Source organism: Lingula anatina, chromosome 6 (genome assembly GCF_051362555.1).
Source record: "Lingula anatina isolate TDL-2025a chromosome 6, LinAna3.0, whole genome shotgun sequence".
In the NCBI taxonomy this organism is placed as follows: Eukaryota; Metazoa; Brachiopoda; class Lingulata; order Lingulida; family Lingulidae; genus Lingula; species Lingula anatina.
Window position 1 is genome coordinate 13,216,704 of NC_141772.1, and position 12,141 is coordinate 13,228,844.

At 34.3% G+C, this 12,141-nt stretch overlaps 2 protein-coding genes across 9 annotated transcripts in view; one reads left to right on the forward strand and one right to left on the reverse strand.

Annotated features, from left to right (window-relative positions):
• Positions 1 to 873: 873 nt before the first annotated feature.
• On the reverse strand, positions 874 to 7,951 carry LOC106175212 (uncharacterized). 5 transcript variants are annotated; one of them, XM_087014666.1, is made up of 11 exons: positions 7,820 to 7,951; positions 6,813 to 6,925; positions 5,134 to 6,442; positions 4,631 to 4,748; positions 4,242 to 4,337; positions 3,735 to 3,779; positions 3,348 to 3,402; positions 2,733 to 2,864; positions 2,390 to 2,416; positions 1,938 to 2,071; positions 874 to 1,527 (listed from the first exon to the last, which is right to left on the reverse strand). In XM_087014666.1, the coding sequence occupies exons 3-11, from the start codon at positions 6,237 to 6,239 to the stop codon at positions 1,450 to 1,452; spliced, it is 1,791 nt and encodes a 596-aa protein (XP_086870792.1). In that variant the 5' UTR covers positions 6,240 to 6,442; positions 6,813 to 6,925; positions 7,820 to 7,951; the 3' UTR covers positions 874 to 1,449. The 5 variants fall into 5 exon arrangements, with proteins under 5 accessions (XP_086870792.1, XP_013412560.2, XP_086870790.1 ...); XM_013557106.3 differs by having other exon boundaries at positions 4,266 to 4,337; positions 6,813 to 6,997; positions 7,820 to 7,949; XM_087014664.1 differs by having other exon boundaries at positions 1,938 to 2,062; positions 6,813 to 6,997; positions 7,820 to 7,949.
• A 79-nt stretch (positions 7,952 to 8,030) lies between these two features.
• LOC106175217 (leucine-rich repeat serine/threonine-protein kinase 2-like) overlaps positions 8,031 to 12,141 on the forward strand; it is a 73,069-nt gene continuing 68,958 nt past the window's right edge. The window contains exon 1 of one of the 4 annotated variants that reach the window (XM_087014655.1): positions 8,031 to 8,165. The gene's annotated coding sequence lies outside the window, so the exon portion shown is untranslated. Of the gene's footprint in view, positions 8,166 to 9,581; positions 9,614 to 10,506; positions 10,721 to 12,141 lie in introns of those variants that run through there. The other 3 variants (XM_087014658.1, XM_087014657.1, XM_087014656.1) reach the window with 3 other exon arrangements.

The following is a 12,141-nucleotide window of genomic DNA, read 5'->3' on the forward strand; positions in this document are numbered from 1 at the left end:
TATGTTTTAAATAAAATGGGAAATTAAAATTTAGGAATTATAAAGCCTGTCTGTGGTAGCTCCGTTGAATTTATCAAATTGAGACAAATTTATTTAATTTATTAAACATTTCTACAACACAGGTTTAATTCAGTCTATGTCGTTTTGCCACTTGTATTATTTTATGATCAGTAGTGGCATTTCATTCAACTAATATCTCTAGTATACCTTGACTAAGAGCAATATTAGTAGGAAAACTATTGATCAGTGATTATTGAAACTTTTTTGGGTGCTCAGGATGTGTTGAAATTTTAACCACTTATTTTTGTGCCTCAAAGGCTGTAGGTTCACACAGGTGATGAAAGAAATAATACCACTTTAGCTTGGGACTCATCTGTTTGATAGTTCACTGATATAATTATACAGAATGTGCAGAGCACAGCTGAGTAAAGTATTTTTGAAATGCAGAATATCATGTGAAAATAGAAACAAAATTGTGGCAATCTTTTTTCACAGGTTGTCGTGTTTGATATTTAAGAAAGCTGGTTTAAGATATCAGTGGAACAGTATGCTGTTTTAATGAGGTGTAACAATGTCAGACATTTTTTTAAGTGTTCTAGATAACTTACGCATCATATTAAAGGGAGAAGTTGCAGTTGCCATGAAAAAATTAGAGTTAATTTTGTATCTCATATTTTTGAATAAGTCAGCATTGCCAATTGATTGATGAATTTTGTCCTATCTCATGTTTTACATTTGATTTATAGTTATTTAAATCCATGTTTAACATGAAACACTGGGTGTTTAAGAGACTGAAGCTTTTTAATGTGAATTCCTAGTTTTATAGAAGTACAGTGAACCCAGTTGCTACTACTATGTGTCCCTAGAAGGGGGTTTTCTTGAAAACATTTTTGGAACTTGTATGTTTCATTCTCATTGAAGCTGGCAGCAGTTAATGTTATCAGGTACAATAAAAACCCAAGCTTACAGTGAAATGACTTCCTTTGTTATTAAAAATATTTTTCTTGTATTGGTTTTGTCATCATTTGTTTTATTTTCAAAATGAAGAAAAAAAAACTTTGGATCACAGAAACCTGTAAGTAAACCACAGGAAAACTGTAAAGTACTGAAGATATTTTACAGTACACTTCCATAAGCTCAACTGTAAATCGATAAAAGAAGGCTCGAATCTAGGACCCATTGTTTGAAGGATCCTAGCATGTACGCAAGATTAACAAAACCATTTCATTTTCATTGCAACATACGTAGAGTTTCTTCTGATTACTCAGGATTTCTTCCAACTACAATGGTTCACATCCTCTAACACAAATTTCTTCAATATAATTCTAAAACTGGAGCATATGTTTCCATTAGCTAGTAATTTGGACTGTGGAATTTGTAGAGTTCATAATTTGCTTTAGCATATAGAGATGGTTGAAGTCACTCCTTACTCTTCTTTACTGTTCAATTCTAATCTTTGTTTTTCTTGTGTTTCTTTTTCTCTTTTTTCTTCTTCTTTTTACTGTGCTTATGGGGCTCGGCATCTCCCTGGAGATAAAAAGTCATATGCTTTAAAAAAATAATTTTTAACATACAATTTTAACTACTCTCTGTGAAATAGAAAACTGCAAGTCCATGCACATTTGGACAAAAATGTTGACTGCCTTCATGAGAAAATGAAATTTCTTTTCATCAGATTATTCCTTCCACATTCATATAAGACTTATGGTCAATCCCTGGTACTCTCATCATATTTATTTTAAAATAATTTTCAGCAAATTTATTGTCAGATAGAAAAGGGGGGGGCATAGGAATCTCAAAACTTTCTTTATTATTCACTGGAACTTTTTCCCTTTACTTAACTTCATAATAAGTTTGAGGTTGCAAAAAGTGAGGAACTCTTGAAAATAAAAACTTGTTTTTAGACAAGATTAGTTTTTAAATTGTTGTTGCTGTACCTGGTTATATTCTGCCCCTGCATCAATGCTGTTGCTGAGAGCTCCAGTCTCGTTTGCATCCTCTGCAACTTCTCTTTCCTTTGCTTTTTTCTTCTTTTTCTTCTTCTTTTCAGTCTTTTTCAGTTCTGAATGCACTTCAAAGAAATCACAATTATATGAAGTTGAAATATTACATATAAGATAAAAGAATATATTTCACATGGCATACAATTGCATAATTTCACAATCTCTTGAAATTTTACATAAATGAGAATGCTGTGGAATAAGTACCAACTTTTAAGTACTAACAACTTGAAGCATTACTTTATACTATTCAAATGCATAATCTTATGATTTAAAATGCATCAAACACCATTGCTTCAACAGAAAGAACATACCCTTTACAGCCTTCACAAAGAAAGATTTTGTTTTTTATTGATAATAGGAACCACATAAAAATAAACTCCACTTACCACTGCACACCATTTCCACTGGTGAATCTAAAATTTATGGAAAAAAATTATGCATCTTAAATGAACAAAATTATGGCATTTTTTAAAAATTAGAATTTTTTTCATGGAAACCCGTTCTCCTCGAATATTGTCTTTAGAGATTCATTTTTTTCATCCTAAAGAGAATGAGGCAAATGATGTTAGATTACCTGTATGTGCAGATATTTTCAACTGCTCTTTGCTGCAGTCTTTTCTTCTCAGACTCGATGTTGTTTGTTATAATCTTGTTCTGCGATGTCATTTAAAAACCCTTTTCAAGTCACCTGATATTTTTTTTAAAAGATATCTTCCCCATAACACTTACCTGATCCAAATGGCTGAAATCTCTGCCTCAGCCCAGGTGGAAGGTCATAGTTCCTGACCACTGGTTCTGGGATCTGGACACTGGGCACTTTGACTGTCTCCACAATGGTCATACGGCCGGAGAATGGAAGACCTAGGTGTAAGTGATATAAAGTTGATCTGAGACTAGAATTACTATAATTTTATTTCTGAATTTTTGAGATAAAAATAAATAATAAGTAAATCCTTTATTCAAAACATTTATCTTTAAGGAAGACCTAGGTGGCAGATAAAACAAGTTGATCTGAGAATTACTATAATTTTATTTCTTAAGATTTGAGATAAAAATGAATAAATAAATCATTTATTCAAAATATATATATAAATTTAAGAGACCAGATTTTCATTCTCTATACACATCATTAACTTTGGGAAGAAGGAGTGGTTTTCATTGAGCATCCCCCCCCCCCCTCTTTCTTTCATAAAGCTCAGTCTGATGTAATCCCTATCAACTTAGTTGTTGGACATAATGCAAAAAATCCAGCGACTTTGAGAACATTCATTTCCACATAAGGGGGGAGGAAATCTTCAGAAATGGGAGAAAATTTCCATCCTTGATCTATATTTTGCCATTTACCTGTTTTCAGTTTCTGGTCAGTTTTCCTTGGCAACAGAAGGTTCAGGTTGGAAGTCTGGGGAAATAATGACTCATTAGCAAATAACTATATTAAATAAATAAATAAATAGATAAATAAAACTGAGCAATTACCACTTTATTTTGTTTTGGTATCAGTATTTTTATGTTAACAACTGTGCATTGTTGTAAGTATAATGGTTGTAATTTCTCATATTTATATTTATGTATTTATTTATTTACTAAATTGTTATCAACAACTGTGAGATTCATTCAAAACCAAGTAAACAAGAATCGATTGTCTTGTGATACCAGTTAAGACTGTCTTAAGTCTAAAGTTGGTCCCTACAATACCTTAAGTTATCCCAACAAATGATGTACAATACTCACTGAAAGACTGTCATCTCTGCATGATAAAACTTCATATGTTCTTTCCTAGGGGAGAAGCAATAATTACAATTAAAATGTGGAGGAGTGAAAAATGTAATATTTTAATTATTAAACATATGCAAACAGAATATATGTAAACAGATAACAGAAAGTTTATGAATGTATTCAACTATATCATAGTTGCCAAGTGTCCAAGATATATGATACGAGACCCTCTAAAATCTTCAATCATTGGTTCCCCCTGACATAGACATCTGAAAGCCCTGTTCTTCCAGAAAAAAAAAGATTTCTAATCTGCAAGGATTTAAATCTACACTTTGAAAATGATGACATTTCTTCAGCTTCTTAATGCTGACAACTCAGCAGCAGATCTTAGACCTCAAACAACATGCAAAGGCAAAATCAGACAAAACAACTTCCATTTATAAACTAGTCTAAATCTACATGCTAAAAAACTAAGAACTTAAGTCTTGTAAACCAAAGCTCTCTCTTTAAAACATCACCCACAAGTAGACCAAATCCTCGGCTTGCCTTATCTCCATTCTTCAAGGGTTGTGACCCATTTAGTATAACACCCTGGCCATCCATCTGACTGACATCAAACTAAAATAAGACAAATATCCATTATTACATGTGGCTGCATTATGTTATATCTATTTATTTATTATTACTTTTTTGTTGTTGTTGTTTTATTTTATTTTTTTTAAATATATAGTTTTCGTATAAATGTTCAAAACAAAGATTCATGATTCACTGGCCACATATGATACATGCACTTGTTTCTTTTTCTTTTTTTATTCTACTAGGAAATATGCATCAATGAAACAGCCATTGAGCATACCCAGTATCACTCTTATTTCATCAATATAACGACAAACAAAAGCCATAAAACTCACATCTACTGGAGTCTGTATCAACCAAAGCTCTTTTCCCTCCTTCATCACATCTTCGAGATAAATTCTGTGTTTACTGGGAGTAAAATTAAACTCTGTCATATCCTCAGGGACTGCAAACCTGAAGTAAAATTGGCAATACAGATTACGGTTTCAACCCTTGGCAAAATGAAAAGTTTTTGGCAAGGAGTTTGCAAGAAAAATTTGTATTGTTGCAAATTTGCAGCTTATTTTCTGCAAATCCTTTTTGCACATTTTTAGCAAATTTGAGGCAAATTTGCCAGAGAGTTCACAACAGGCCTGATATTTTGCTAACAGAAGCTACCTGCTACTATGTGTGTCCTGCATAAGATTTTTTACACTACCAAAAGGAAACTTGCTATTATGATAAAACAGCAAGAAAATGGAAACCTAAATAAACCTATTTTAATCCCCAAGACTGATAAATTCCAGATGTTTGACAAAAGGCAAAATGATATGCATCCACATAAAGAACTAGATCATACCTGAGTTGTCTTTTCTTGCCACCAGATGGCGCTGGTGTACCCTGTACATCAGGAACCTCCACCTCACTGTCACTGCTCTCTGACATATCCTGTACTTTGGAGGCACTTTTACTGTGACTACCCATCCCACTCCCTGCCTTCCCTGCTGGAGAACACTTCTGTGACGGCTGCACTTCTTCCTCAGAGTCATCTGAAGACCCTTTATGGTCTTTACTCCCAGAAACAGGAAGCCTCCTTTTTCTCGACTTGTCTAAGCCCTGAGAGTCAGTCTCATTCAATCTTGGCCGCTCTTCTGCATCTGAAGACATCTCATGGTCATTAGTTTGCGAGATGTCAGGGTTCTCATTATTTAATGGGACTGAAATGTCCAATTCATGTTGGTTTGCTGAAAATTCACTGCTGATTACAGACTTCTGTGCTTTATGTACACCATTAGTTTCATGATTTTCTGTATTTCTACCTTCAATGGCACCTTTTTTAGTTTTACTTGGACTTTTAAAAACAGCAGACAGAGTGTCATCTAGCTTATTTTTGTTTTTGTCACCTTTCTCTTTTTTCTTTTTCTTTGCTTTGCTTGGGCTATCACTTATGTTCTTTTTTGCTGTTTCCACATCATTAAGAGAATCAGAGGTTGGCATCACTTTTTTAAACTTAGCCGGACTAGTTACAATGTTTTCCATGAACCTTTTCTTAGGTAAGTGTGCTTTCCTTGGTGAACCATGCAGAGAAAATGAAACCTCACTTGCAGCATCTGAAAACTGGGAATCATATGCAATTTTCTTAGCAAGATCTGACAAGTCCTGATCAACATCTGACTGTGGCTCATTATTAGGATTTAAAACATTCTCAGCCTTATTGTTTTCTTTTTTTTTCTTGGGTGAAGCTTTTTCCCTGAGAGCTGATTTTGGGCTCAAATAGGCAGTGATTTTAGCTTGTGATTCAGTTTTGATTTTCTTTGTCTTTGGAGTGGCAAATTTAGAATTTGGGAGCTCAGTGTCACTCTCTGATGAAGAGGCCATAGGTTGACTGGCAGACTTCCCAGAATGCAGCTGTGCAGATGGCCTCTGCCTCTTGCGTTTCGATGTTTCTGATTTTCCAGACAGCATTTGAGTTTGTTCTCCCTCTTCACTTTCAATAGAAGAAGATGATGAAATAGTGTGAAGGTTTTCCTTTGTCTGTTCCTCAACTAATGGTTTGGTGGGAACCTTTTTTACTGGCACTTGTACCTTTGGGTTCCGTAGCACTTCATCGCTGTCTTCAGAGGAAGTAATGGGTTGAATACCAGAAGACCCAGACTTCAATGATGTCTCTGAAAAAGTGAAGTCATAGCTAGAAACATGGTCCTTCAGAAGCTGGCTTGCACTTAGGATTGGGTTGTGCTTCTCTTCTTAGTAGTAATTTACTTATAATGATAAAAAGCATCTAAAATCTGTTTAAATGTTTTTCACCTGAAATAATTAACTTGATTTTTATATATGCTAAGAAAACACACACACACAAACACAAGAGCCATTAATTACAATTCCAGAAACAATGAAATCTTTCTTTGATTTTACACATTATAATCCCTTGTTATCTCATTTTTTCCTAACAACATGCAAAAATGCCAATGCTTGTTTTATTATTGGCTCAAATACTACAATGACACTTAACTGCTACATGATAAAACAAACAATTACTTTCACTTTTCTCTGAGCTTTTCTTTTTCTTGTGCTTTTTCTGTTTACCGATCCCCTCCTGGTCACTGACTGTAGAGTTGTTTGACTCTTGGCTGGACACTTTGGTCAGAGGACTAAAAAAGGCAAACTTTGGGCTAATTTCTGAGCGTTTGCTCATCCCTAGTGTGGAGCTGTATGTAACAGGCCTAAAATGGTGAAATATATGATGTAAAAATACAGATCCCACAGTCAGGGTACTATACACCAGTCCTGAACTGTATCTGCAGGTACACAGCTAGTACAAATTAAGTGTCATGCATTAGAACTCCTATTGTAGTTTCTGATATGTACTAGACATAGTGCATATAGGGAATTCTAAATAAGAGTGCTATCTCAGGAAACTTTGTGCTACTGTACATGTACGAGTGCCCTCACCAAAATGCTATTCAGCTACATGCATGCACATGTAGTTTTGAGTACTAACTGTATACTGTACTTGTAGGACTAGTATTTTAATACTAAGTATAGTGTTGACAACTGCTCGCACCCAGTTTCAGTGTTGCTTTTGAGAGAACATAAAACTTTAAGAGAGAGATGCTGGGATTCAAAGCATAATAGCATTACAATCACTATAGTCTCAGAAATAGGAAATTTACATGTAAATGCAACTACAGTACAGTGTACAATGTTTGATTACTGCCGCACTGCCGATAATAGTAATATGGTTAACAGGGATAGATAACAATTAAATTGAGATTTTAGAAAATCTTTAACAACTGACATGATTTGCTCTCTTGCACTTGAAAGTCAAAAGCTTAATGAGAACCTGTATCTTATAAATATTACAGTGTAACTGTGCCTCTACTCTGGAGACAGTGAAGTGCACGTTGGACTTTGAATGATTTAAATCAAATAAACAACCTACATACTATTCAAATCTAAAGGAGTTCAAATTGAAAAACAACTAGTTCGTCTAGACACCGTATACATATTTATAGCAACGAGCCGTCGCAAAAATTGCATAATACCTGTTATGATCGATCGCACGTGTCGATGCACGAGTAATGCAACCGGAAGAAGAACTCTTTTGTTTAAAGGAAGGTAATATGTCTTCTGAGGGCAACAGGGATTATGCTGATAAGAAGAAAGATGGTTAAAATTTCTGGATTTAAAAATATCAGAGAAAGTAATTAGTAGCATACATTTGATATTATTATAGAAAAAATAGTAAAGGTATTAGAAATTTTGTACTAGTAATACAAAATTGACATATAGTGCTCAAGTTTTTCCTGTTCCCTGTGTTAGAAGCAGCTGGCGCTAATCTCAAAACAACATTTGTAGAACCGGTCAGCAAGAAGAGGAATTTTCAACCTTGTAAGTAGTAGGTCGCTTGTGCTTGTTATATACTTTTCAGTTGAACGCATTTGGTTGATCTGTTAAATATGTCAATTTGCGAGCGATTTTTTACCCACATTTTTCTCTTGCATTGTTTGAATTTGAGGGGTGTCACAATGTCAAGCTGACGGCAGTGACACGATAAACGTTATCATGTGTTATCACAAGTGTCAAGTGGCAATTGTTATCTTCATACCGACTCTTTTTTTCCCAAAAATTATAATTTTTGACAGTTTAAAACAAGAAAATCAAATTCATTCGCCTGCCCATTTAGGAGCAAGTCCTTTCTCCATGAAATTGTTAAATTTCACTATAATGCTTTGTCTGCCTGAGCATTGTTATTATCTACAAACCCACAATGAGTGTAATTGAGCCACGTTTCAGCTCTCGTGATATTTCTTTTTAAAAAAGCTATGTTTGAAAAAATCAGTTTTGATTTTGAAGAGAAAGTAGAATGGATTTCTCTATGCAGCAACAATTTTTTCTCCAGTGAGCCTGCCATTCAAAGGAATTAGACAAAAAATCACTTGCTGAGTGTAAATGGCTATCAGCTCATGAGGCTTACATGTCTGTCACGCCTACCGAATCAGCTAGGGTGTAAAGATAATTACCCCCCAAACAGCTTTACTAGGTGTGACAGACATTTGAGCCGGTTACGTCGATAGCAAATACTGTTATTAGTATCATTATTATTTGTAGTAATAGTGGTAGTAATAATAATAATAATAATTTTCTTTCTTTCATTCTTTCTTTCTTTCTTTCTTTTCTTTTAAAGCTCTCTCTTAACAGAAAGAATGTAAGGGGTGAGTGATAGTTCAAGAACTTTGGTCCAGTACTTTGGTCAGCTCTTTTCTGGTCAGTCTGGGAGAGGCCAACAATAGGTCAAGGTCAAATTTTTGATTGGCATGTTAAAGTGACCAGAAGCTTCATTCTTATTTATAGCTTTGCATTATATTATCTCATTGTGCTCAGTCTTTCTTAAAATTCCTTGCAGCCAGACAGCTGCATTGCTTTGGTCAAAACAAAATTGGAAGCAATGGCTATTGATGAAGTTGGCCTAAACAAACAACAAACAAACCTGCATCGTTGAAAATAACCCCTCCCCCATCTTCAGCAGAGTTGAAAAATAGATATGTGATATCCATTTTTGAATTGGACAAAATTCCTGTTGTTAAATCGTATACCTCTTGAACTTTGAGAAGGAAAAACATGTTGTTGTTGTTATTGCAACTCTCTTCTCCTCCCCCCCCCCCATTTTTATTTCCGCAACCCCATATTGTGATTTCAGTGCCACAACAAATAAGTAGTAAATTACATAAGAAGTAGTATTATGTAATACTCTTTAAATCTTATAAATATAGCAGGTGTGACAGTCTATTTAGTGTCATTGCATGGCAGACAGAAAAAGAACTCAGATGATGTACCAGGTAGGCTGACGATGAATGTTACTGACAATTTTTATGAAAGTTTTTTAATGCATTTTTGAAAATGTAAAAATTTTAATATGATGAAAACATATTTGTGCATGTTTATCATTATCACTATTCAAAGAATGGTGTCAATCATTATTTTCAAACTAAAATACTGCTCTGGTTTTAAAAACCAGCCTGATTGGATTGTTTTACTTGAAGTTATGACTATTCAATTTTTTTATCAGTTATTATTCTCAAGGTGTAAAGCTGAATTCCAATTGGTCTGAAACCCTGTGCTAGTCTAATGTTTTGTATGCCAGTAACAGATAGTAACTAATTAAAATTTAGCATTATATTGCATCAGGCCTGTGGCCATTGTGGGTTCAAAAGAACCACCCAGTTTGTCAGGAAAAGGTCCATTCTGGGTAAAATTTGATATAGTTACACAGGGGTTTCATTGTAAAAGGTCCACTTTTTCAGAAAAAAAGAACCCCCCTTTTTGAAATTGCTGGCTACGGGCCTGTGCATTAAAATTGACAAGAAAGGAATTTCGTGCATTTTCATCATGAAAGTAGTTGTTCATCATTTTTATGTCACTTTTCCTGTCAGTTTTGTCATTTATATATACCATTACATCCGGCAGCTTTTCTTCCTTGATTTCTGTTTTAGAGTTGAGTCCATTCAAATTTTACATTAAGTGCATGTTTTGATGGAAATTATGTTTTTTACCCTGCTATAACAACCACATGGGTCAGTTCAAGAGACTACATGTTGACTCGTTTCCTCCAACAAATGTCAGAGTATGTCACTTTGACTGCGCTCACAAGACTGAATTTTATGACTCACATCCATTGTTTGCCTTCATTATAAACCACTGCTTACCTGCATATGTATTGTAAACAAAAATCATATGACTTACAGATCACATGACCACCTGAATATTTTCACGTCTTCTGCTAAATTTTTGTAATATACCTGAGTGAGCATCTTGATAGGAATGTACCAGATTATACAAGTGCATGTAATTGACTTGGAGGCAACCTATAAAAGAGGGTGTGTGGCCCCCACCCCTACCCCCAGCCAGCCATCCCAAGGGCCTGGGAATTCCCCTTTCATGTTAAGGTGAGGTTGTAATCTATAAAGTTCTGATTATTGTTGAGCTGATATGATAAGACCAAACATGCTTTTGTAAATGTTATAAATATATGGTAGTTATGCAGCGAAGTGTCATTTTTCAAGGTCAATCTTGTTGAAAAGGTGATTTCTGCAGTAATGTATGATTCAAGAAAGGAAATTTTAATATAAAAAATTTGATATTGACTAAATGAATAAGTGATAGCATGACATGTCCATGTGTTTGAGCATGCTTGTGTGATACCGTCTTAGGCTCAAAAGAAATTTCAGGGTTTGTTGATTGGCAAATTAAGGTGAATAAATAAATGGAAAAAATCCCCCCAACACTTTTTTGGTTAAAATTTGTATAAACACTTATAATGACGATCATTATTAATATATCCAAATATCATTCATTTTAACAAAATTTAAATAAAATTTATCTGGTATATTTAATATAACAAATGACCGATGAAAAAAAATAGTCTTTAAGTTGAAGGCTGTGCTATAAATAGTACTGAAATTCAGCTTTTATGTAAGATTGAGTGAGGGCAAAGAGCATACATACTAATGCCCCCAGTTAGTATTGAAGTCGTAGGCTGGTGACAAAACACAATGAAGATGTCACTTTGTCTCGTCTGGAGTAAATTTAGCAGGATGTTTTTCCGACTTATTTCGATTGTAAAATTGGCGGAACTGAGCATACTTAACATCCAATGTCAAGAGCACCCAGAATGATGTGGGGATGTTATTTACGCAATAACAATAGTACGTAAATCTGCACCTGGCTACCCACAACAACAAACCTGAACACAAAGCTGTCAAATGTACAGATGTAAAAGCAAAAAAGTGATGCCAACAGTAGGGGATTTAGTCAATTTTGATGCAATATATAACATATTGTTTATTTACAGCCCAATCAACACCGATTTTTAATTATCTACTATATGTAACAATGATATTCTGAAAATGTAATAAGCATATGGCTTCATACCCAGCTAGGGGAGTTCAGTCACACCTTGAAAATAAGAATAAAATACGAAAATTTCACAAAAAAATGCATTGCTTCAGAAAAATACTCTGATCAGGCTGGTTTTTTTTTTTTTTTTTTTCAAATTCCATTTGTATTTTTATAATATTGATCACTCTTATAAGTTTGAAGACAATAGGCAAACAGATTTTCTGCTTAATGTGTTTTTTTGTATTGGATGTACCGGTATATGGTAAAAAGAGTAAAAAGAAAAAAGAACAGCATATCATTTGGACAAATGGTTCGGTCAAGCTATTTATGAACTCGACCCATATTGAATGGATATTCATCAGTTGTGTAAGTTTGAAGATAATATGGAGGCAGGTGATGGCCATATGTAAAGACACGGTGAGTCTGTTCATAAAAATACCCTTTGAAAGATATACAGAGAAACATTTGA